Source organism: Solanum tuberosum, unplaced genomic scaffold (genome assembly GCF_000226075.1).
Source record: "Solanum tuberosum cultivar DM 1-3 516 R44 unplaced genomic scaffold, SolTub_3.0 scf00051, whole genome shotgun sequence".
Classification (NCBI taxonomy): domain Eukaryota; kingdom Viridiplantae; phylum Streptophyta; class Magnoliopsida; order Solanales; family Solanaceae; genus Solanum; species Solanum tuberosum.
The window spans coordinates 1288480-1314201 of NW_006238978.1; the positions used below are offsets into that span (position 1 = coordinate 1288480).

At 32.0% G+C, this 25722-nt stretch overlaps 4 protein-coding genes across 4 annotated transcripts; 3 read left to right on the forward strand and 1 right to left on the reverse strand.

Annotated features, from left to right (window-relative positions):
* The first annotated feature begins 2169 nt into the window (after window positions 1-2169).
* On the forward strand, window positions 2170-6741 carry LOC102603927 (beta-glucuronosyltransferase GlcAT14A). The gene is made up of 4 exons (XM_006344154.2): window positions 2170-3134; window positions 5421-5496; window positions 5592-5707; window positions 5810-6741. Exons 1-4 carry the CDS (start codon window positions 2633-2635, stop codon window positions 6322-6324), a joined length of 1209 nt encoding a protein of 402 aa, XP_006344216.1. The 5' UTR covers window positions 2170-2632; the 3' UTR covers window positions 6325-6741.
* A 2241-nt stretch (window positions 6742-8982) lies between these two features.
* Window positions 8983-10874, forward strand: LOC102604267 (pentatricopeptide repeat-containing protein At1g71060, mitochondrial). Its single transcript, XM_006344155.2, has one exon. The coding sequence runs from the start codon at window positions 9068-9070 to the stop codon at window positions 10661-10663; it is 1596 nt and encodes a 531-aa protein (XP_006344217.1). The 5' UTR covers window positions 8983-9067; the 3' UTR covers window positions 10664-10874.
* Window positions 10875-11214: 340 nt separating this feature from the next.
* Window positions 11215-12398, reverse strand: LOC102604595 (putative fasciclin-like arabinogalactan protein 20). The gene has a single exon (XM_015307252.1). It carries the CDS (start codon window positions 12386-12388, stop codon window positions 11318-11320), a length of 1071 nt encoding a protein of 356 aa, XP_015162738.1. The 5' UTR covers window positions 12389-12398; the 3' UTR covers window positions 11215-11317.
* A 5545-nt stretch (window positions 12399-17943) lies between these two features.
* LOC102604934 (G-type lectin S-receptor-like serine/threonine-protein kinase At4g27290) lies at window positions 17944-22620 on the forward strand. The gene is made up of 7 exons (XM_006344157.2): window positions 17944-19286; window positions 20025-20147; window positions 20267-20442; window positions 21000-21210; window positions 21295-21532; window positions 21695-21845; window positions 22069-22620. Exons 1-7 carry the CDS (start codon window positions 18113-18115, stop codon window positions 22390-22392), a joined length of 2397 nt encoding a protein of 798 aa, XP_006344219.2. The 5' UTR covers window positions 17944-18112; the 3' UTR covers window positions 22393-22620.
* The last annotated feature ends 3102 nt before the right edge of the window (window positions 22621-25722 follow it).

Consider the following 25722-nt stretch of genomic DNA (forward strand, 5'->3'; position numbering starts at 1 on the left):
TATACAGATATCGAGTAAAAATGTATAGGGAGTCTCCACATTTCTTAAACTTTACAAACTCTAAAATATATTCTTGCTTTGTTTAATATAAAATCATATAGAATATTGAAGATTTGTACAATTGCCACGAACATAAATACCGTCGTTTTCATAAACCTAACTTAAAGTTTATAAAAAATAAAAATAAATAGGTTGGGTAGGGGGTATGGTTACCTAAGAAAGATTAATTATTTAATTAGTTAATAATCATGTTAGGCTTTGTCTTTAGAAGTGTTGAGTTTGAATATTAGATATGAAATTACTTAAAAAATTAAAGGATTTTAAAGGCTTAATATATATATATATATATATATATTATATTATTTTTTTTGTCTCTTTAATACGAGTTTGGATAGACCATGTGAATGTATGAATGACCTGATCTAATTTCTTTTACTAACTACACAACAACGAGTAGATGCATTCTCTGGAAATAAATTTGTTTTCTGTTGGAAGTACCATATTCGAAAATAGATTCTATAATACTCAATTTAAATTTAATTTGACCTCATTATAAATATTAAATATCGAATAATAGAATATGAAATAAGAAACAAGCTGATGACTCTTTTTATGATTTTGATAAAAGGGATGACGAAAGAGAGTGAACAATAACAAATGGCATACTCACATGCACATCATATACATTAGTTTAGATAATTCATGTTAATTAGGTGATACCATTTAGGTTAAAACTTTAGCATCAAAGCAATTAATCAAAGTTTCAAACTCATAAACTATACTGATTAAGACAAATTCAAAGAAAAGTTGTAATTAGCAAAATTCTGAATGAATCTTAATTACAAGCAGCAACAAAGAGAATGAAACAAAATTAAAGCAAACAACATTCAACAAAAGGGTACATACATTATTCTCTAAAATTGTTAAGATATCTAATCACTCTTATTTTTTTCTAAAAAGAAATTTCAAATTTCTCATAATTCTCTTTTTAATAATAGGCATACACCAAAAGGGGACAAAAAGGGGGTGGGGGATTTTAAAAAATGACATATTTTCTTATATTTATAAGAATTTAATTTTAAACAACTTAATAACATGTTTTTAGTCACATAAATATTATGACATGTTTAAATCTGCGAGTTACAAACTCTCAATTTCTTGGAGAGTGGTAGTCAATTCTATTTTCGATGGGCGAGCAACTTATAATTAAATCAAACTTTGGGCATTATTTCCGTAATTTATAATAGCGAGAAAAGAATGTTAGTTTTCAAGGTGTTCAAGAATAATGACACTTAGCTACTTTTTCAATTCTTTGACTTAGGATTAGTTAATTATATCTTTTATTTAGGTAGAAAAGAGATACAACTCAACGTTAAAGTGTCACCATAAGAGATACAACTCAACAATAGAGAGTCACCATTTCAAGTTGAGTTTGACTATCCATAAATTCAATGTGAGTCTTTTTTTAGTTAGTTTTGCTCTTCCTTATCGTCGTTCAATGAGAATAGATAAAAGACACGTAGAACTAACATGAGGGGACAAGAATCACTATATTTGACTAAAAAAAAAGTTGAAATTGATTATGAACTCCGCCACTAAATTATTGTAGCTACAATTTCTTTTAATAATCTATCGCTAAATAGAATTAATTATGAGTTATTCAGTTGCTATTTTTTTTTATAGTAGGAAACTCAGAGGACATATATGAATACGCGTTATATCTTAAAAGAAGTTCAATTTTTTTATAAACTTTGTGTCTAATCAAACATGAATATCACTGAAAAGTATATTTCTTAAATTCCAAATTAGTTAACAATAATATGGTAAAATCTTTAATCATAGCTCTCGTATTCGAAGATATCAAACATCGAACGAGAAAAAAAGTTTTAATTTTTAGCTCTCCCAACTCCCAAAGTTCCAACAAAAGTAGATTTGAGTAAATTCACCTGTGATTTATCAGTCCCACTCTCAATATAAGCACGTAATAAACACATCTCCTGTCAATAGCCCCTATCGTGTTCCCACGCTCTCTATCCGCGAGTAATACAACAAATCTTCCTTTTACAAATAGTACTATTTTTATTTATTTGCTTAGCTAATAGATCAAAAATAGTGATGATTTCCATATCAATTTCATCAAAAAAATAAAAACAAATTATTTAAAAAAAAAAAAACTTTGCTTCCATTTCTGAATCTTCTTTGCTTAATTTTTCATCTTCTTTTTAACTTATTATATACACACACCTCTTTCAAACCCTAGCCCTAAATTCAGATTTCCACAATTTTTTTGTTATAATTAGAAATAAAAATATCAGAAAGTTAAATGATTTACTATTATGAAAAGGGTGTTTTCTTGATTTAGTATTTGTTGAGAAGGGTATTTTTTTTCACTGTTTGGAAGATCTCAAAAATCCTATTTTTGAGAAGAAAAAAAAAAGGTTCTTAATTTTGATGAAGTTAATGAGAATTGTGTTTCAGTGAATTGAAAGATCTTGAAAGAACCCATTTTTAGTTAAAGATTCTTAAACCCATTGTTACCAAAATCATTTTTTTCACAACCCCAGATCAGAATTTTGGAAAATTCTGAAAAAGATTGAATTTTTATTTTTTCTATGTTGAGAGTAGTTTAAAGATGGGAGCTGAAAAGAAATGGTTATATGCACTTTTTTGTGCAGCTTTTGTATCATTTTTGATATTCTTGTCTTCCATTTCTGGTTTTAGCTCATCATACTATGCATTTTCATTACAGAGAAGATTTGCCACGCCTGTGAATCACGGGCCGGGACATCCACCTGCTTTTGCATACTACATTTCAGGTGGAGGGGGAGATAGTGATAGGATTTTTAGACTTTTGTTAGCTGTGTATCATCCTAGGAATAGGTATTTGTTGCACATTGGTACTGATGGGAGTGAAGAAGAAAGATGGAAGCTTGGGATGTTAGTGAAATCTGTGCCAGTAATTCAGGCTTTTGGGAATGTGGATGTGGTTGGAAAGCCTGATCCAGTTACTTATATGGGTTCAACTAATATAGCGGCAATGCTAAGGGCGGTATCAATTTTGTTGAAGGTGGATGGTGGATGGGATTGGTTTGTTAATCTAAGTGCCTCTGATTATCCTTTAATTACACAAGATGGTAAGTTTTTGCTTTAGCTGAATTGGTTATTTGTTTTGTTGGTTTTGTTCATAATTGAGTTTATTTGTTTGGATAAAATAGCTTCCAATCGACTAATTGATAAGGTAGAAGCTCATAATTGGTAAAAAGATTCATGAGTTTTGAATTTTGGGAGTTAGTTTTGCTTAAAGTTTCGATTTTTTCTCCTCTGGATGAGTTTAAGTTTTGGATATGAGCTGTATGTGAGAATCGAAATTTTGATTTTTGGATCTCATTTCACTGTGTACAAGGTAGGGTTAAGGTCTGCGTATACTCTACCTTCCCCAGATCCCACTTGTAGGATTACACTAGGTATGTTGTTGGATCTCATGTCATTGTACTATTGACTAATACTGTATTGCCTGCTGGATTAGTGTATCAGTTTAGCAATTTGTCGCCTAGTGTATTTTAGGTGTGTGATTCTAGATAACGCTCATTTTACATGGAACATTGTGTTTTAATGGTATATGATTGGTGAATGAAGTCGGAAAGATATGACTATTATTTCTTGTCGGGGTAATTACGTGGAAGTTCTCATTCTTATGATATGTGATAGTTTAATGTTGTTTGTCGATATGTATCTGCTTGTAGTTCTGCTCCTCTAAAGAGATGTTGACATTTCGTGTTCAGTCAAAATAAGATGAAACACTAATTGATTGACCTATAATTGAATAGCTTTTCAGAAGACCAGTTCATTTGCGGCAACAGTTTAATGTACCGTTTATGACACCATCTTTACCCCTTGAAACAATGATTCTGCTTGAGTTTATCTGATCCAACTATGCGTACATCTAGCCTCCCAATCTGCAGATGGTTGGCCAACTAATTTTTGCCGACTATTATCTTTATATTAGAGCTATCTTAACTATGCTAGAGGGTGATTCATTTTCTTTTCGTAACACTTGGGGGGCACGAAGGATGTAAAAGTTTCATGTCCTGCTTATTTGCTAAAATTTGGTGGTAGATCTATTCCATGTGATGGAGATTCTTTTTTTAGTTATATCAATTTAAATATGGAATGCACTCAATTGTAGAAGTCATGTGCTGAAAAGGAATTTTCCAAGTAATTATTAGATATGTTCTTGAAGTAGCTTTAGTTTTATTATCATAATTCTCGGTCAAAGACCTGCCTAGTACATAAGACTAGTTGGGTTGGTTATGACTATTGCTTTCTTTATAGAATTGGAAAAAAATCATAACTTTTGTAAACAGGAAAAGATCCCAACAACTTTTCTCGAAGAAATATAACTTTAGCTTTATCAGTTATTGCTTAATGAACTGTAAAAGAAAGGAAGGAAAGTTCGCTTGCAATTAACATCGTGATGAATGTAGGGTTCAAATTTGAATCATGTAGTGGGATATCTATTGAATATTTGATATTTATTTACAGTAATTATCTTGCCAATAACGACCTAATGAGTATAGGAGTAAGAGATGGAGAATAATTTCCGTTGATATTTTGGTGGAGCTATCCTAAACGATAAGATGAAAAGCACCAACTATGTTCAGGAATTTGTTTTAGTTGATTGACGGATTGGTTGAAAGAGCTGGGAATCAAATGAGTATTCCTCTATTTTCCTAAACTATTTAGATGAGAGGGGGATAAAATGATAGTTTCTCCTCATTTTTGATGGGAGGGGAAGGGTGCGGAGGATAATAGGGTCTATGAAACAACCATAACATACCCAATATAACCCCTCTAGTGAGGTCTGGGGAGGGTAGTGTGTACACAAGCCTTACCCCAACAAGGTAGAGATATTGTTTTCGATAGATCCTCCGCTCAAGTAAAAGCATTACAAAGAAGTTCGGAAAAAGAAACAACGGGAGTGAAGAAGCCAAGACAAAATGTTAAACAAAGCATACTAAAAACGAAATAGTTGCTACCACAAAAATAATACAATAATCGAAGTGCCAGAAACAATAAGGTGTATGATAAGTTAGAAATCATCTGTCAAAACAGGTTTTAGGACAGGGTTCTTTTTGAAGAATGGACAGGCGACTTCTCTTAATTTATATGACCATTATAGTCTGCTGATATGCCGAATGATAAGGATAGGCCTTGCATATTGAATCATCCAGGAGTTTCCTTGATGAATGTTGAACCATCGTGTGCATGAGACATCCAGTTGCGTGTTTACTCGGAGATTTGCCTTGTTATGTTGATACTAGGTTCTGCTTGCCTTTATAATATTACTACTACATAGTATATGTGGATTGACTCTGTTGCTCATTTTTCGGACTCTGACATGGTTTCTACTCTGCTTTCAGACTTATCTCATGTCCTCTTATCTGTTAGTAGAGATGTAAATTTTATCGACCACACCAGCGACCTTGGATGGAAAGAGTAGGCAAAATTTTGTTTTCAATTTTTTGGTTATTATTAACACATACATTTGTATGTCCAAAATCTTGAATAATTGTTGTCTAATGGAATTGTAGGGGTCAACGTGTAAAACCCATCGTAGTTGATCCAGGGCTATACCTAGCACGAAAGACACAAATTTTTTATGCCACCGAAAAGCGGCCAATGCCTGAGGCTTTCAATGTTTTTACTGGTAGAGTTCTTATTCATACTGCATTGTGATTAAGTTAACTGATTACACATTTTTTTTTCGAAAATTGATGACTGACCGAGGTACTTAAAATTTCAAATGCAGGTTCTCCTTGGGTTGTCTTGAGCCGACCATTTCTTGAGTTCTGTGTTTTTGGATGGGACAACCTTCCTAGAACCCTTTTAATGTATTTTACTAATGCAGTTTTGTCAGAAGAAGTTTATTTCCATTCTGTTGTTTGCAATTCACCGGAGTTTAAGAATACGACAGTTAATAGTGACATGAGATATATGGTTTGGGATAACCCCCCTAAGATGGAGCCCCTCTTCCTTAACACTTCTGATTACGATCTGATGGCGCAAAGTGGAGCTGCTTTTGCTAGACAGTTTAATAAAGATGAGGCAGTACTTGACATGATCGATCAGAATATCCTTAAGCGGAGCCAGAACAGAGTGACGCCAGGTGCATGGTGCATCGGTGGCAAGAATTGGTGGATGGATCCTTGTTCCCGATGGGGTGATGTCAACATGTTGAAACCTGGACCTCAAGTGAAAATTTTAGGGGATTCTGTACAAAGACTGCTTCAAGATTTGAGTTCAGAATCAAATCAATGCAGATGACGAGCAAAGTACGATTTGAATGTCTGGTATTTCTACTGGCCCTGAGTTGACGACCAGGTTTGTGTACTTTCAGCTTAGATGCATTTTTGGTCCACAATTCTTTATTGGGAGATATGTTCTTCGTTATCCGCTTCTTCAGTGTTCATTTTGAGATTGCAAGTTGGAAGAAGCATCGGCAGGCTCTTTCCAAGTTTTGGATTGGGCTGTGGCCTTCGTACAACATAATCGTAGAGCCACCATATATACTGTCTCTCAACAATAAGAGGAATCTCTCCACTGTACCACATCTATATTTTTTTGATTGTAAGTTATTAATGTCTTCACATCTCGTACATGTATGCCTTTTTAAGTTTTATCATCACTGGACATTGTGTTACACGCAGTTTAAATAGATCGATTATTGAGTTCTCTGTGAACTTTGTTTTTCAGCTTTGGTATCTATGCTATACTTTAGAAGTCAGGTACAAATGCTATCCAAGTTACTACTTTTGGATCTTCGAGCGTTTATGTTGGTTGTAAATGTAGCTACTATTGTTGTATCTCCTTTTATACGCGTTTTAATAGTGACTAGACATATCAACAAGAGTATCAACAATAGATTGAACTACAAGTTGATACCCTTTCTCTGCCTGCCTCTCGAAGGTAGTAGAGTTGCACAGTACGTTAGTTGGTGAGAGGTAGCAGGTATCTCGTGAACATAGTTGAGGTACATGCATGTTGGTGTAGACACCACGATTTTCATTTTGAATTGAATTGAGTGTTTCATTCATGATCAAGAACATAGTGTTGATATCTTGCTGGAAAAGTAGCTAGGATCTTTTAACAACCGTAACAATTATGAATTTTCATAGTATGACAAGCCAAAAAAGTCTAAATATGGTTTAAAAAAACCATGCACTTGTATGTTTTCCCTCATCACAAGTCTAACTTTGGCCTTGGGGCTTTGGTCTAATGGTAAGAGCACAATATTGTGTAGACTCGATGCATATCACGATTTGCTGCAGACAAAAAACAAGATATTGTAGTGGAGCGAGTTATGATTAATCAATTATATGCACGCAAGAGCATGAAAAGGACACGAAGTAATATAAAAACAGTGATAATTAATTATGCTTCTAAAAAAAAATCGAGGTGTACACTAACTAGTCAAAATATTTTACGAGAAGACTAATATTCCTTGTTCATCACGAGGACTTTATGGATTAATTAAAATGTACAAAAGCTCAATTTGTTTCTATCATTTTATGAGTCTCTTTCTTTTTGTGACACACAATAGTTATACCAAATTAATGAATAGATCGACAATTCAGTATACAAAGTATTTCGTGTAAGTATGATTCGAAGAAAGACCATACTTTAAAGAGAAACTTTCACATATAGCAAACAAAAAAATCATATTTGTATGCTATAACAAAGTTTGCATAATTGCGCTTCATAGCAAACATATATATGTATAATTCGCTATACATATATACAAAAAGAAGCAATTGTATAATTCGTTGGTTCCTCTTCAGAATTGTATCAAAAGAGAACTGGGCAGGGGAATATTTTTATTGTATAATTATAAGTGTATAGGACGAATATATATGTATTTGCATGTGTATATACAATTTTCTCGCGCTTTATACAAACAAAAACGCAATTTATACAATTCTGTTGTATAAAACGAGAAAGAGAGAAAGACAAAAGAGAACTGGGCAGGGGAATATTTTTATTGTATAATTATAAGTGTATAGGACGAATATATATGTATTTGCATGTGTATATACAATTTTCTCGCGCTTTATACAAACAGAAACGCAATTTATACAATTCTGTTGTATAAAACGAGAAAGAGAGAAAGACAAAAGAGAACTGGGCAGGGGAATATTTTTATTGTATAATTATAAGTGTATAGGACGAATATATATGTATTTGCATGTGTATATACAATTTTCTCGCGCTTTATACAAACAGAAACGCAATTTATACAATTCTGTTGTATAAAACGAGAAAGAGAGAAAGACAAAAGAGAACTGGGCAGGGGAATATTTTTATTGTATAATTATAAGTGTATAGGACGAATATATATGTATTTGCATGTGTATATACAATTTTCTCGCGCTTTATACAAACAGAAACGCAATTTATACAATTCTGTTGTATAAAACGAGAAAGAGAGAAAGACAAAAGAGAACTGGGCAGGGGAATATTTTTATTGTATAATTATAAGTGTATAGGACGAATATATATGTATTTGCATGTGTATATACAATTTTCTCGCGCTTTATACAAACAGAAACGCAATTTATACACTTCTGTGTATAAAGCGAGAGAGGCGAGCACAGAGAGAGTGAGCGAGAGAGGAGAGTGGCGAGCGAGAGTTTGAGGGAGAGAGGCGCTGGCAAACAGTTTGCTACAGGACACAATTAAATCAAAATGTGATTATACCATTTAATTTGAATTAATAGTTTGCCATTATGTACAATTTTTCCTTACTTTTTAAAAGGTGTGACACAAACATGAGTGGTTGCTTTTACCGCTTGAACTCGTAAAGTCATACAAGATAATTAATTGTATCATTACTCCAGAACTGCCCTTTTCACCAAATTAATCAATATATGATAAAAAAAAATTCATTTTTTTCTTAAAATAATAAAAAGAAACAATTGTTTTTCTTCTCTCATTTGCTTTATCTTCCCTAATTCTCCACTCCGTCCGCCATTTTCTCAGTTTTCAAAAACCCAAACAGTAAATCAGAGAAATGGCTTTCCGTGGATTCCTCAGCCGCATTCCTAAAACCTCTAAAACCCTAATCCCTTCACTTCACAGCTCCAAAAAACCCATAAAAAATGGACCCCAAATCCACAAATTAATCTCCTTTTTTCGAATTTCTACTGGTAATAGCAGTAATACTACTTCTTTACCCTTAAACAGATCAATTCATTACGATTCAGTGAAGAACACCCATCTCAATTCCAATCCCAATCCCCAAAACCCAGAAATTATCCAGGAAGCTGAAAGAATTTGCAAAATCTTACTGAAAAACACCGATGTTGCTGATGCTTTGAGTTCCGCTTCAGTAAATGTGAGTCCTTTATTAGTTATCGAAGTTATAAAGAAGCTCAGCAATTCTGGGATTTTAGCTTTATCTTTCTTCCGTTGGGCTGAGAAGCAGAACGGGTTTGTTCATACTGCTGAGAGTTATCATGGTTTGATTGAAGCTTTAGGAAAAATTAAGCAATTTAAGATGGTTTGGATTTTGGTCAATGAATTGAAAAACAAAGGGTTATTGTGTAAAGAAGCATTTGCACTCGTTTCACGGAGATTTGCTCGTGCAAGGAAGGTAAAAGAAGCTATTGAGGCGTTTGAGAAGATGGAGAAGTATGGATTGATACACGAATTGCAAGATTTTAATAGATTGTTTGATACATTGAGTAAGTCTAGGCATGTTGGGAATGCACAAGAGGTGTTTGATAAATGGAAGAATAGGAAGTTTACGCCTAATATTAAGTCGTATACGATTTTGTTAGAAGGATGGGGTCAAGAAAAGAATTTGTTGAGGTTAAATGAAGTTTATCGCGAGATGATGGCTGATGGTATTGAGCCTGATGTTGTTAGCTATGGGATCATGATTCATGCTCATTGCAAGGTTAAGAAGTATGATGAGGCGATTGAGTTGTTACACGAAATGGAGAGGAAGAAGATTAAGGTGACGCCTCATGTTTATTGTACGTTGATAAATGGTTTGGGGTCTGAGAAAAGGTTGGTTCTAGCTCTTAAGTATTTCGAGTTGTATAAGGGTAGTGGTTTTGATCTTGAGGTGTTCACGTATAACGCGATGGTGGGAGCTTATTGCTGGTCTTTGTGTATGGACGATGCGTATAGGTTAGTTGATGAGATGAGGAGATGCAAGATTGGTCCAAATACCCGAACTTATGATATCATTCTTCACCATCTTATAAAGGCAAGAAGAATGAGTGAAGCTTATACAATGTTTCAGAAAATGAGCAATGATCCTGGCTGTGAACCGACTGTGAGCACATACGAGATAATGGTAAGGATGTTCTGCAACGAGGACCGGACAGATATGGCTCTAAGGGTCTGGGATAAGATGAAAGCTAACGGAGTTCTTCCTGGAATGCATTCGTTTTCCACGTTGATTAACAGCTTTTGTCGTGAGAATAAATTGGATGATGCCTGCAGATACTTTCAAGAAATGCTTGATATGGGCATGAGACCTCCAATTCCATTGTTCGATAACCTAAAACGTGCACTTCTTGACGAGGGAAAAGAGGATACTGTTAAAGCTTTGTGGAGGAAACTTGAGAAACTAAGGAAAAGTTCTTTAGTTGGATAAAGACAAGCTTAAAGTAGGAGTAGTATTATGGATTTCTATGTTCCTTCCTAAGATGAAGAAACATGGTCATTAGGGATTCGTATAGTCGACCTCAACTTGTTTGAGATTGAGACGTAGTTGTTGTTTTCTATGTTTCTTCGTTAATATTGTTAGCTTAAGATGGAATCATTTTGACTATTGAATTTTGTTATAACATTCATATGCTTTATTATGTCCACTTTCTTTCTTGTCCCCGCCATTCAAAATTCATATAGTCGATCCTAACTTGTTTGAGACTGAGACGTAGTTATTACCTTTAATGTTTCTTCGTTCATATTGTTATTCTACACTTCCCTAAGCACGTTACATCGTCTCTAGTTGGTCCAAAACTCATATCAAGCAAGTTCTTGATCCTCGAATCTAAAACTCGAGCATGATCAAGATCAACATGGTTACATTGCAGAAAATCAACATTCTCAAGATCAAACACAGTTTATATTGGATTCTATTCAAGCAATTTGATCGTATTCAAAAACACGAAAATCTACAGAAGTGTTATTTCAACTCGAAAACTATGAAGTAAACTTTTCCCAGAAACAGCAATTTCCAGTATCACACACACACACAGAGACACAATCAATCAAACACGATGCTCGAAATGAACTTAGAGATACCTCAGAATTCACTACGATCAGGGGCGATAGAAACATCAACCTCGGGTTTAACAGGATCGTCATGCATTTCACCATCAATCTCATCAGGTAATGGAATCAAACTCTGTAATCCATGAACAACAACCCAATCATTGTAATACAAATCCGGGTAAGTGATTTCGACTCCATTAACAAAGCTCACATCATTCACCTTCGTTATCGTCAAACTCAACCCATTAACATAGTTCTTAAACTCAGTTCCATTTACCATTTCATTCAAATCAGTCCAGTACAGTACACAAGGAACCAAATGCCTCAAAAACAGCTGCTGATACACAGGGAAATCCCCGGAAAACCCGACAATTGCATCGTCCATCGGAGCAAACACTGTCAATTTCAGCTCCGTATTCTTCAAAAACCCAATCAATTGTAACTCCAAAAACGAAGATATAATCAAATACCCCTTCGATTTCAACATCAACGACACCTCGTAAAACCGAGAAAATGGATCCAACCTGATACATTGAGGGCTCGATTTGAAATTCGGGTTCCGATTTGTTTCCGGTTGAGTGAAATTCTGGGTGAAGAAATCTTCAATTCCGAAAACGATTACATACCCATCATCATAAATCGGCGAACCAACGATTTCAACATTGTTGATAGAAACTCGCGAATCAGAACCGACACTGGTAACATAAAGTGAACTGGAAGGTGACAACGAAGGGATTTTGGAAGAAAACGGAAGGGATTGAAGTGAAGAGAGTGAAATAGAAACAGGGGAGAAATGTAGAAGGATATGAGAAAGTGAAGGCTGACCGAAATCGGAGAAAGACGAATCGGGTGGTGAGAAAATGGTGAGAGCAGAACCAGTAAGTGAATTTTTAGCAGCCCGTGAGATAACTGTATCAGCAATGAGCTCAAGTGTGAGTGACATTGAAATATAGCCGGAGTTAGACAGAGTCTCCGCGGCGTTAATTAGAGATTGGGGAGGTGGTGGTGGAGGCGGAGATTGGGCAGTGGAAAAATAGAGAAGAGAACTGAAGAAGAAGAAGAATGGTTTGAAGGACGCCATTGTTGTTGAGCTTTTCGCCATTGTTATGGAGTTTGTGAGGTTTGTGTAGGGGTTTTAGCTATTGGCGGTTATTTTATGGAATCAAAATTAGTTATAAGTTTGTAGAATTGTACAGTTAAACCCTTTAGTTTTGAGAATTACAAAGTGATGGGAGTATATTTTCTCGAAAACAACATCTCTATACTCTACCTCCCAAAATAGTAATAAGATATGTGTATAGCTCTATACGTTCTTCGTATTCCACTTTTGTAGAATTACATTGAAATGCTATTGATAGACGACAGAAATAAAAATTCAATGAAGGGAAATTCAGATTTATCAAAGAAATTTTTATAAAGTATGTCATAATTCTTTCAAACACCAATCGTTTTATTTATTTGATTTTTCTCCTAGTTTTCGAAATTGATATTTCAGTATGATAAATTTAAATTTACGCTGGAAAGTTCCATAACAACAATATACGTAGTGAAATCCCACAATTGTAATTTGGGAAGGGTAGAGTTTACGCAGACCTTACCACTACCTCGTGGAAGTAAAAAGGTTGTTTCTGGAAGATTCTATGTTTGAGTATAACAAATCAAAATAAGTATGAAATAAAGCAATGACAGTGAAGAAAAATATATAAACTAATACGGAAACAGTAGCAACCACAAAATAGTGCTTGAGTATTGATGAAGGTGCTTTGATTAGTGAATTTTGGCTCTTATGATTCTTACAAACAACTATACTTACCTCAACTTTGGCCGGTGCACTAAAGATCCCGCTAGGGCAGAATCCAAGAAAGAACTGAATTGTGCAAGAGGTTGTTTCCACGACTTAAACCTGTGACCTCTTGGTCATGTTACCGCTACACTTTATCATTGATCTAACTATAGTTATAGCAGATCAATCATCATCTATCATTTTATTTGCTCAAATGTATCATAATCTTTCAAAAACATAGTTATTCACCTAAAAAATATACAATGTAGTATGAAGTTTATTCATCCAATTATTAACTTCTACTAATATTAAATAGAAATAAAAACTACTCTCAAGTTTGAACCACATTTCAGTTGCAATGCATCGAGGCTAACAAAAAGGAGAAAAATGGTTTGTTAACAAAAAGAAGTGAGTTCAATTAGCATATTTTATCAACTGAGATGGATCTAGGATTTGAACTTTAATTTATTGTTCTCGATTTTAGTACAATGACCTTATGTGCTAGTAACTAAGTTTTGAATTTAGTTTTTGTATATATTTAGTGCATTTTAAAGTACATATACATGACTTCGGCAAGAACTATTCAATTCTGATGAACCTATATATTTAAGCCTATACATAGATGAATATATGTAAAATATAGGTAAGTAAAAACATAGAAATCATTTGAAGGAATGATGAACACAACACATGTCTAAGACCTTTTTTTTTGCTACAAAATTTAAAAATATTTTCTTTATTTCTTAGATTTTGTGTCAACCAAAAAGTGCTAACATTATTAATGTTGTAGGCCCACTAGAGATTCATACAAGTAATTGGGCCTTTAAAATGCATCTTAAACACTAAAAATTAGGGGTGCGCATCAGTCGATTCGATTCGGTTTTATGTGTTATTGGTTTGGTTTATCGGCTTTTGATTTGTAAATACATCAAACCGATAACCAAACCAATAACATATTTCTTATCGGTTTTTGGTTAATCGGTTTATGGTACTTAACGGTTCGGTTTTCGGTTTAACCAATAAGAAAATACTCATATATATTAATATACACGATAAGAAAATTTTCATACAAATACCTATGATTTTTCCAGCATTTGGCATGAAAGTAATAATCATAAAAGTAACAATCATTTTTTCTTGCAAGTTTAGACACATTCAAAGGAAAAATTGTGAAAGTAACAATCATTTTTTAGCAAGTCTAGGCAATTGGCACATTCAAGTTAGAAGTGTGCTTGCAATTACAGAATGAAACAATAATTAGGGTTTTAAGTAATACTGAGATTAAAGCAATAGGGTTTGTAAAATGTTATATAATTAGGGTTTACTAGTCTAGGGATAAAATAGTAAATTTAGTATAGTCTTATTGGGTTATCGGTTTAACCATTAACAAAAATCATAAAATCGAAAACCGAACCAATAACCCAATAAAAAAATTACAAAATCGTTTAAAAATCACTAGCCCAATAACCCAATATTAATAAACCAATAGTGTTTTTTTCGATTCGGTTTATTGGTTAAATCGGTTTTCACACCCCTACTAAAAATTGTCCAAAAATACTGCTAGCATGGTGGCCTCGTTTAAACACCTTCAAATTATCGTAAAAAAAAATTCATATCATGATTAACAATTTAAATCATCAAAAAATTAAATTTCAGCGGTGAAATTACATTTAATATGTTATTGTTCATTCGCAATTATCATCTCTTCACCATTACGCATATGCTAACAGTTTAAATTTGACCATCATAAATCCGATCTTTCTTATTTTTGAAACACCTTAAAATTTTATATAACTTTCTAGACATATATAGAAAGTATATATATATTTTTTAATATTAAAAAGATAAGTGCTTATTTGATTCTACTATAGAAAGTAGCTACAACTAATAACCAAATTGTGACATGTCTATTTTGGAGGCATGCATTATTTTAACGGTGGATTTCTCAATTTCTTGATATGGGGCATGTTTTTGATTTTTGAAAACAAACATTTGACATTTAGGGTGTGTTTGGTAGGGAGGAAAATAATTATTTGATAAGTTTTTTATTTATTTATTGTGTTTGGTATGTAGGTAAAAAAACTATTCTCTTAAAAGTATTTGTATATAATCTATAATACTATAGGGTTAGGATGAATATGAAATGTGTTGGAGAGTGTTGACGATACGATCAATATAAAATATTATTTGTGGAATTAGTTTTCTCTGCTCTCACTAAAAAAAATATTTTCTAAAATTTTAACTAATCGAACATGAAATTTCTTTAGAGTTAGATCACATCTTACGACACTAGGGGAAAGCAAATATATATTTGCGTGTCAATATAAAACTATATAGTGGTAGATAATTAAGGATTATTCAAGGTTTCTAGAAATAACTATACTTTCTTTTTGTTCTATATAGAATAAATTTTCTTTAACCAAGCATAGAGTCAAGAAAGAAAAATTAAATAAAGACACTCATCGTCTTGATACATATGTATATAATATAATGTTTTTGGTGAAAGTTAGAATATGATATTATGCTAGTCAAATTGGTGGTTTCTTGCGTAGATGGTGTAACATTTTGTGGTTGAAGATTGTTCTTTTTGTTCGATATTCAGTATATGCTTCGAAATTAATTAATTCAAATTCATATTTCATAATGCTTGTTAAAAGTTGGAGATTTATTTTTTGAATTTACGTAGAGGAGAGTATTAAAAACACTCTTAGACTTGACCCGAATTATTTATTTTGTCCCTGAACTATTGACACCCTTAAAAATATCTCTATACTTGACGAACTGAACTTAAATACAACTCTAATCTTGTACATGAGTAAAATACATTCCTACATTCTTGTCAAGTTTATGGGGTGTTTTCAACACTTATCTCGACTTCTTATTAAGAGTCTCGTGTTCCTACCAAAGTTTGAGTCCACTTGCTATGTCATGTGGCAGATTATGAGTGTATTTATTATTTAAGTTCAGTTAGTTAAATAGAAGGGTATATTTAAAGCTATCAATAATTTGAAAACGAAATTAATTATAATTCATGTTAAATTTAAAGATATTTTCAATACCTGTTCGATGAATATAAACAGTTATATTCATTTGGAATTTTCAACCGCGCGTAGAATACGCCGTTGAAACATAAGTAATTTGCATTGACTATAGTGTCTCTAAATTGACCGCTGAAGTAACAAATGAGAAAAGAAAAAAAAAGTTGAACTCATGCCTTTCGTAAAATATTTTTGATTTTCTATCAATATTTAATATCTGTATTGGAGCTTGATAAATTTGAATTTGCTTGACGTATATGATTTATTCGGGAGAAACACTCCTTACCTATCCAAGACTTGAAATTAAATAATCCGATTAAAGGAAGAGCAATCCCAACAATTGCACCACATTTTTTTTAGGTGAAATCCAGATTTCAGAATATAAAGAATTTAAACATTTTAATATATTATACGTACAATTTTTAAATGTTAAAAAGATAGTAATAATAATAAACCCAAAAAGCAGTAGTCATTTGACTCTTCAACAAATTTTATTTTTTTAGTAAAAGTAAAATAATGCCTTTCCCTTTCATAATTTTATAAAAATCTTTTAACACAAAAAGAAAAGAAAAAAGTATTTTCTAAGAAACCTCCTGTTTTTAATGGCTTGATAATTAAGCTAATCAGTAGACTAATTAATCACAAATAGACTAATCAGTAGATATCAATTTCCAAGTGAAAATGACATGAGTTAGAAAATCATGAGTAACAAAATGAAATATTTATTTTTTCCTTTATTCATTTCATTTCCAAGAGAACTTATAATAATTTTCTTTATTATTATTAATAATAATAATATTGACTTGAGATGAATTTAAATATGTTATTTGAAGATTATATAATTGATTTCAACTTGTTTTGTATTGTTTATTTCATTTCATAACTCTTTTATCAATTGACGATAAAAAATAATTATTCTTTTGACAAATTCTAAGAATAAGAGTTACTATCAAAAAAATTCGATGAATATCCTATTATCATGATATCGAAAATATGAAATTTCTGATAGAAAATTCATCGAAAAAATAGTTAGTTACGTATTATGAGGGAGAAAATTAGTTTGGTCCAATAAGGTAAACATAGCGTCCAATTTTTGACTTGGTGGAACCTTCCACAGAAAATATAATATAGTAACATATGGACTTGACTTTGACACTCATTTAATTTTAGTCAGAATTTATTAGGTAGGCAACTTTAATTTGTTCTTTGAATACTTCTAATATATCGTTTTAGAAGTTAAAAGATTAAATTGATTAATTATTTTTTTATTTTACTTTTAGAGGTAAGTTTTTTTTTAAGCCTACAAACATCTTAATAGAATAAAATATCTATTTTCTCCCTAATGAAATGATTTAAAACTAAAGTTGACATTTGTTTTCAATAGTACCCCTAACATAATTCTCAAAGAAAAATCTACTTCTAAATAAGAATAATTTAATAAATTACACCTTATATTTTTATTTTAATGAACGTGAAAAGAACTATAGAGACGGTTAAAATGAGACGGAAAAACTATATATTACTCGCTCTGTCTCACTGTATATGAATCACTTTCTCTTTTAGTCGGTCCTAAAAGTATTCACAAATTTCTATATATTTAGTAACAGTTTTACTTTAACATATCTATTTTCTCCTTAATTAAATGATTTATAGTCATACAAATATATAAAGACTTATTTCAAATCACAATTTTTTTTTAAAATTCTTAAAATAGGACGGAGGGAGTAACCATTAATGCACACATCTAGAGCAGGTAGATTTTTAGTCAACATTCTTTGTCATCATATCCCTTCATAAATCATTTCTAATGCACAAAAAATCAAAATTACAAAAAATGTCTCCTCTCTTTGTTTTTCTCTTTGTACTCTCTTTTTTCTCTCTAAAAAATTTAGCAAAAGCTAACAATTTCACAAGCCAAAATAGTTCAATTATTGGTAACACAATTGGTGGAAACAAATGGATTTCAATTGCCTCAACAATAGTTTCTTCAAGTGGTAATTTTGAAATGGGATTCTTCAAACCAGGTAACAATTCCAATTATTACATAGGTATATGGTATAAAAAAATAAGTAAACAAACTATAATTTGGGTTGCAAATAGAGAAACACCAATTTCCATATATGAAATGGATTTTGCACAATTCAAGATTGATAATGGTAATTTAGTACTCATAAATGGTACTAAACACATAATTTGGTCCACAAATATCAATTTTACAACAAATTTCAACAATTCACAAGTTGTAGCAACACTATTTGATGATGGCAATCTAGTATTAAGTAATCAGGATATTACCAATTCGACGAATTATCTATGGACAAGTTTTGATCATCCCTCTCATACGTTCATGCCTGGTTCAAAATTCGGTTACAACAAACATACAAGATTTAAACAGGTACTTACTTCATGGAAAAACGTGAACGATCCATCACCAGGACCCTTTACACATGAAGTTTACATGGAAAATAAGTATATTGGACAAGGTGTTAATATGTGGAACCATAGTGTTGTTTATTGGAATAGTGGACCATGGACAGGTAACAATTTTACAGGGGTACCATATCAACCAAATCCTATGTTTAATTATACATATGTTAATAATGATGATGAGGTTTATTATATGTATAATTTCTTTAACCCTTCATTAATATCAAATTTTATTATGGATGTTAATGGACAAACAAAACAAGTATTATGGATGGATAGTACTAATGATTGGAATGTGTTTTACACTGATCCAAAACAAGTTTGTGATGTTTATTCTTATTGTGGAGGTTTTGGTATTTGTAATGAGGTAAACTCTACTTCAACATGTGATTGTTTGAATGGTTTTAAGCCTAAGTTTGAGAAAGATTGGAAATTGAGTAGTTTTTCAAGTGGATGTATGAGGAAAACAAGTTTGAATTGTGGTGATTTTGGTGAAAAGGATAGGTTTTGGATGTATAAGAATATGAGATTACCTACAAATAATGAGAGTTTGGGAGTTGGAAATGAAGTTGAGTGTGAAAGTGGTTGTTTGGAGGATTGTGATTGTGTTGGTTATGCTTATGGTAGTGGAAATATTGGGTGTTTGGTATGGAAAAGGGAGATGTTGAATTTGCAACAACTTTCTCAAGATAATGTTAATGGAAGCACAATTTATGTTAGGCTTGCAGCTTCTGAGTTTTCAAGTAACCAAGGTAATGACTTGCAATTTCTCCTATTTTTTTGAATTTTAGATGCATGATGTACTTTATTTTGTTTTTTTGGTTCTCGTTAGGTGTCTGATATCTGTTTTGGGATCTGACTAAGATGTATTCGCACCACTTTTAGGGATGGGGTGGGGGAAGGGGAAGCTTTTCCTACCGAAAACGACTTCAATCTCAAAACTTGAACTAGAGACTAGAGACATCTAGTTGAGGATAGATGAATACTTAACAGTTACCACTCCACCACAACCTTTAGTAATACATATCTACAGTTACCATTCCACCACAACCTTTATACATATATATATACTTCAAATTGTTACCTTTGTAGGTAGAGTGGATTTACCTAGTTTATAAAGTTTCTTTTGAGTCCAAATTTGAATTTCATTAATTACTTCTCCTCTTTTTTTTCTCTATTATCAAGAAAATGAAAACCAAAAACACATATTTTCTTTGTTTAACGATCCAGTATCTGAAATTTACTGGCTTGATTAATTTAGATTTACATCGGGGTAAGCCTAATTAAGGTGTTAAATCTCTTTCTATTAATTCATTATTGAATTCGAGACGTCTGGTTAAAAATGGAGGCCATCCCCTCACAATTAGTGACACATTAAAACATAACATTTTTTTTCTTTCTCTCTTTTGTTATTTGTCTATTTATGAACTTGTCATTAATCTTTTCATTTTACTTGGTAATAATGTGTTCTTTGCTCTCTTCATTAACAGATCAAAAGCAAACTTCAACAAAGCTGAAAATTGCAATTCCTATTGGTGTAATTGCTGCACTTCTTATTCTATCATGCTTTACCTACATATACTATAGAAAAAGAAGAAACTCAAAAGTCAAAGGTAACAACAAATGTCTCTTTTTTTTAATGACATTTTTCTCCTTTTTATTAATAAAAATATACAAAATTTAGTATTATCAAGACTCTAAACTCATACATTTTTTTAATTTTTAAATATAGAGAGTACTACAAAATTTCACAGACAGAATACAAAAGGAGAAGGACTAGAATTGATAGATATTCAAGATGATGATATTGAGGTTCCATTCTTTAGTTTTGAAAGTATATTAGTAGCAACAGATGACTTCTCTGAACAAAATAAGCTTGGTCAAGGGGGATTTGGTCCTGTTTACAAGGTATTTATGCAAATATCATTTTGTAATTTATTTTTATATGTGGCGCACAGTTTGAAATTCGATTTGTATAGGGATAGAGGTACAAACAGGTTTGACAGAACCCAATAATTTTGGTTCAGACCTTATATTTTTGTTTAAAAGATCGATGAATTAGTATAAATATTTTATCCAGATCCCAATAAGCTCTCTTTTCAAAAATCTGAAATCTATACACTCAAAATTCTAGTTTGCGGCATGTACTACTTTTCTTATTAGTTGTCATGTCTTTTTTACTGCCACATTTCCCTTTTTCAAACTACTTTGAAATGCTTTTCTTGAGTCTGAGCGTCTATCAGAAACAATTTCTCTATTTCCATGAGGTAGGAGTAAGGTCTATGTACCATCTACCCTCTCTATACTCCACTTATGAAATTACACTACTGAATATGTTAGTAGTATTATATTGTTTTTGCTGTGGTGGCCGAACCTGTGACGTGCACCTAACCAACATAATCACTTTTTAAATAAATATATTGTATCACAGTATTTATTTTTAAAAATAAATAATTTTTTTGTAGGGAATATTTTCTGGAGGAAGAGAAATTGCATTAAAAAGGTTATCAAGTCATTCTGGACAAGGCATAAATGAATTCAAGAATGAAGTAATGTTGATTGCAAGGCTTCAACATAGAAATCTTGTTAGACTTTTGGGTTATTGCATTCAATCAAGTGAAAAGATTTTACTCTATGAGTATATGGCAAACAAAAGTTTAGACACCTTCATATTTGGTTAGTATTTTTATTTTTTAACTAATATCTTTATACTGTCGATGTATATAAGTTAAATTTATTTGATTGTTTTTCTTGCATAAGATCGAAAACGAAGCGTATTATTGGATTGGAGAAAAAGATTTGAGATTATAGAGGGAATTGCTAAAGGACTTCTTTATCTACATCATGATTCAAGATTAAGGATCATTCATAGAGATCTCAAAACAAGTAACATATTATTAGATGAAGAATTGAATCCAAAAATATCAGATTTTGGATTAGCAAGAGTTGTTGAAGGGAAAATTACACAAGCAAATACAAATAAAGTGGTTGGAACCTAGTAAGTACTCATAACTCCCTATTGTGATGTGACCCTTCTCCAGAATCTGCTAATGTAGGATGTTTTGTGCATCCGAGTTCAGACTGTCCTTTTTAAAATAATTTGCCAATTGTGTTGATTTTCTTGTTCATTAATATGTTTTTGTTGATACTATTAATGCAGTGGTTATATGGCTCCGGAGTATGCAATAGACGGATTATTCTCAATTAAATCAGATGTATTTAGTTTTGGAATAGTTATACTCGAGATCATCAGTGGAAGAAGAAATACTGGATTTTTTAATCAAGAAGAAGCGTCAAATCTCTTAGGCCTTGTGAGTGAATAATTACTTAAATTCTTGCTTTTTTTTTGCAACACTGTCACGGAGTTTCAAACTTCATAGGTTAAACTCCAGTACATTGCCATGGAATTTCACCTATGAAATTTGAATCGATCTCCATGACATTTATTTTTCAATTACATGACTGAAAAGTGACTAGTCCGCGCTATTTATTACAAAACTTTATGTTAACATAAATATGTGAACTATAATTTAGGCATGGAGATTGTGGACAGAAGATAAGTCAATGGACTTAGTGGATCAATCACTACATAAATCATGCAACAAAGAGGAAGCAATTAAATTGATAAATATTGGGCTTTTATGTGTACAAGAAGATCCAAAAGATAGGCCCAATACATCAAATATAATAATGATGCTTGGTAGTGAAAATTCCAATATTATTTCACTTCCAAGACCAAATCAACCAGCTTTTATGACAAGAAAATGTGGTAATAATGACACATCTTCTTCTTCTAATGCTAAGTCTGATGGTGTCTCCAACAATCAGCTTACAGTCACCATTGAAATGGGTCGATAACGCACTACTAGAAATCAGTCAATTTTTCATCATGAACATGTTCATTGAAAAATCTATCGAAAATATTTCTGATAGAACGTCTGTTGAAAATTGACTGATTTAAGACTGAGATGCCAACAATTTTGACATAGCAATATTGTAGTTTTATCTTTACTTATTCAATGTATATATTCAACTTAAGTATGTACTTTAGAAACATCTTTAGTAATTAAATTATGTATTTTTACATGGCCATTTGCTCTACTTTATTTTATTTTTGATTTTTCATTCGGTGTCTAAAGCTCATATTGGAGCTCTGACGAAATCTGAATCACGAATTGCAGAGTCCATTCAGAGGTGACACTTCTAACAGAATTCCTACCATACCTTGGACTCGAACCTAAAACTAGGGATGGCAATGGGGCGGGGGCGGGGCGGGTTGAGCTTAACCCGCAAAAATTTTAATCCGCCCTGCCCCGCATAACAACTCTTTTCATTTTCAATCCGCCCAACCCCGCCTTGCATGAACCTACCCCGCATAATTTTTTTAATATTTTCTTTTTCTAGTTAGGTTTGATACTAAAAATAAAATTCATAAAAATAAATTAATTTTTTCATTAAGTTGTATTAATTTAATAGGATAGTGACTTAAATTTATTTTTTAGAGGTCAATTAGGAAACATGTAAGAAATTGTATTATTTTTTATTGAACTATTTTCATTTATTATCTTGAATATTTTAGTAGCTTTAATGAAATTATCTTAATAAATGATGTTATATCACTCTTATAACATGTAAAATTTAAAATTAAGTTTGAACCCACATAAAATCACATATACCCTCCCCGCTCCACATCCAATTCGCCCCACACAACCTTAAACCCACCCCGCACCATATTGCCTTAAACCCACCTCACCCCGCATCCACCCCGCCTCATTGCCATCCCTACCTAAAACATTTAATTAAGAGTGAAACGGTCTCATTACTGCACCACAATCTATGTTGGTGCCATTTGCTCTATTTGTTTGTTCCTCTTGTAATTTACTATTGCAAAATAGGACAATTGAATGTCAAAAAAAAACATTGCTCTCCATTAGAGGGACATTATGTAACAACTATAACTGTGTCTCTTGTATGTAGGGTATATATACTAAGTCTCCATACATGAGGACTTTAGTACTCAGGCAAAAAAACAAAAAATTGAGTTGTCTATCAACAACTAGAGAACCTACTCTTTTATATATATTTTTTTCACCCGACCTACTCTTTTATATATCCTCACTCTTTCGGAGGGTCGGATCTAAAATTTTAAGTTTATAGGTTCTGAATTATTTAAAAAGATAATTTACTTAATTTTAGATAAATCATGTACGTATATTCAACAGATTTCTTCACACATACAAAATTTTAACTAAAGTTACTAAATTCTGATACATAACTAGAACTCTAACCTCTAGCTTCGCTTCTCCTTATGTTGCATTTGAAAGAAAAGAAAAAGATTGTAATAGAAGTTGCGCGTAATATGATATTAAAGTTGTTTGATATCCCAAGTGGAGCTATAGTATGGTTAGTTGAACATGTTCGACGAAAAAATATACTAATATATATTATAAATTTAAAGTACGCTTAACAAAATTCATGATTTCACTATCGGATTTGGTTCTTCTAAAGTAGATATCTATAAGATTACAACATTTTACTTCTGATTTAACAATTTGGTTAATCATTGAAGCGCGATAAATTCTAAAGTTGATATATCTAAGATTACAACATTCTACTTTTCATGTAACAATTTGGTTAATCATTGAAACGCGATAAATTTCATCAAGTTTAAAACTTAACTTTTAAAATTTCAATATTCAAAAAAATATGTGAACATACCCTTGTGATGAATTATCAATCAATTTTGGACTGAAAATATGATTTGGATTATTCTTTTTGTTTTGGTGCACAAAGAATATTTTTAATTGACTTATTGACTTAATTTCCTCCATTCAAATATGAAGTTATTTGTTGAAGTACTGACAATTGATTAGTCATTTCCTTAACCTTCCCCCACCTTTATAGTACTAATGTTTTAACAATATCCAAAGCAAATCAAATTTGGGCCACTTGGGCCTGTAAAATTATGTACCCAATATGTTTTTGTCCCTTTACTAAACTTCTCACTTCATATTTTGAATTTTTTGATTAATACATAGCTATATATATTATGTATTTGTTGATTTTGCTTTCTTTGTCTTTGAAATGATGATGAAGTTGACCAAAGGTCTGCTTCGAGTCTTGAATATGAAAAAACCTTTGGTATGAAGTGCTTTTTTCAAATTAATCTTAAACAATGTGAATTTGAATTAGTTGGGCTTTAATGTCACCAAACATCTGATGGGTACCCAGTATAAAAAGATGATGAAGTAGAAGATGTAAAAAATTATATGCTAATTGTTTCACATGTTTTTGAGAATGAGATGTGATGTTAGTTTCTCGAATGTTGGACAATTTTCACCTAATGAAGTAGTTTTTGAGTTGAGTTAAACGCAAAATTCATGACATAAGAGTCTGACCTAATATATTGATTCTTAATTTATAATTTATATGATAGTCTTTAGCATGCAAACAATATTGATAAATGTCTTACATTGATGAGTAAATGTATTGTTGCATACTTATTCCTTTTGTTCTATTTTAATGCAGGTATCGAACATCCGATAGAAACCTAAGAAAAGATGATGATAAAGTTGAAAATGTAGAAAAATATCTACTAATTATTTCACATTTGTTGAGAATGAGATGTTAGTTTCTCCAATCTTAGACAATTTGCACCTAATGAGGTCGCTGTTGAATTGAGTTATATTCAAAATTCATAAATTCATAAGATATTAAAATTTGACCTAATATATCGATTCTTAATTTATACTCCCTCCGTCCCTTTTTAGTTGTCCACTTTAGAAATGGCACACAGATTAAGGCAACAATGATTAGCACAGTGAAGTTACAATTTTACCCTTATGACAACTTTTCACTTCAAAATTACAACCACTTATTTGAATTCAAGTGAAATAAATTGGAGGGAAACAACATACACTTTTACAATTTTCAAGAAGTGTAAATAAGGGTATAATAGGAAAAAATTTGTTGTCCTTTCTTGATTTGTCAAAATGGACAACTAAATAGGGACAACCAAAAAAGGAAATATGGACAAGTAAATAGGGACGGAGGGAGTAGGATGTTGAGCTTTTATGTTAAGTTGTACATGTCATAAATGTCTAGTCTTGAGTATGCAAACAATATCAATAAATGCCTTACATTGATAAGTAAAAGTTGTTTGTACGCTTATTCCTTTCGTCCTATTTT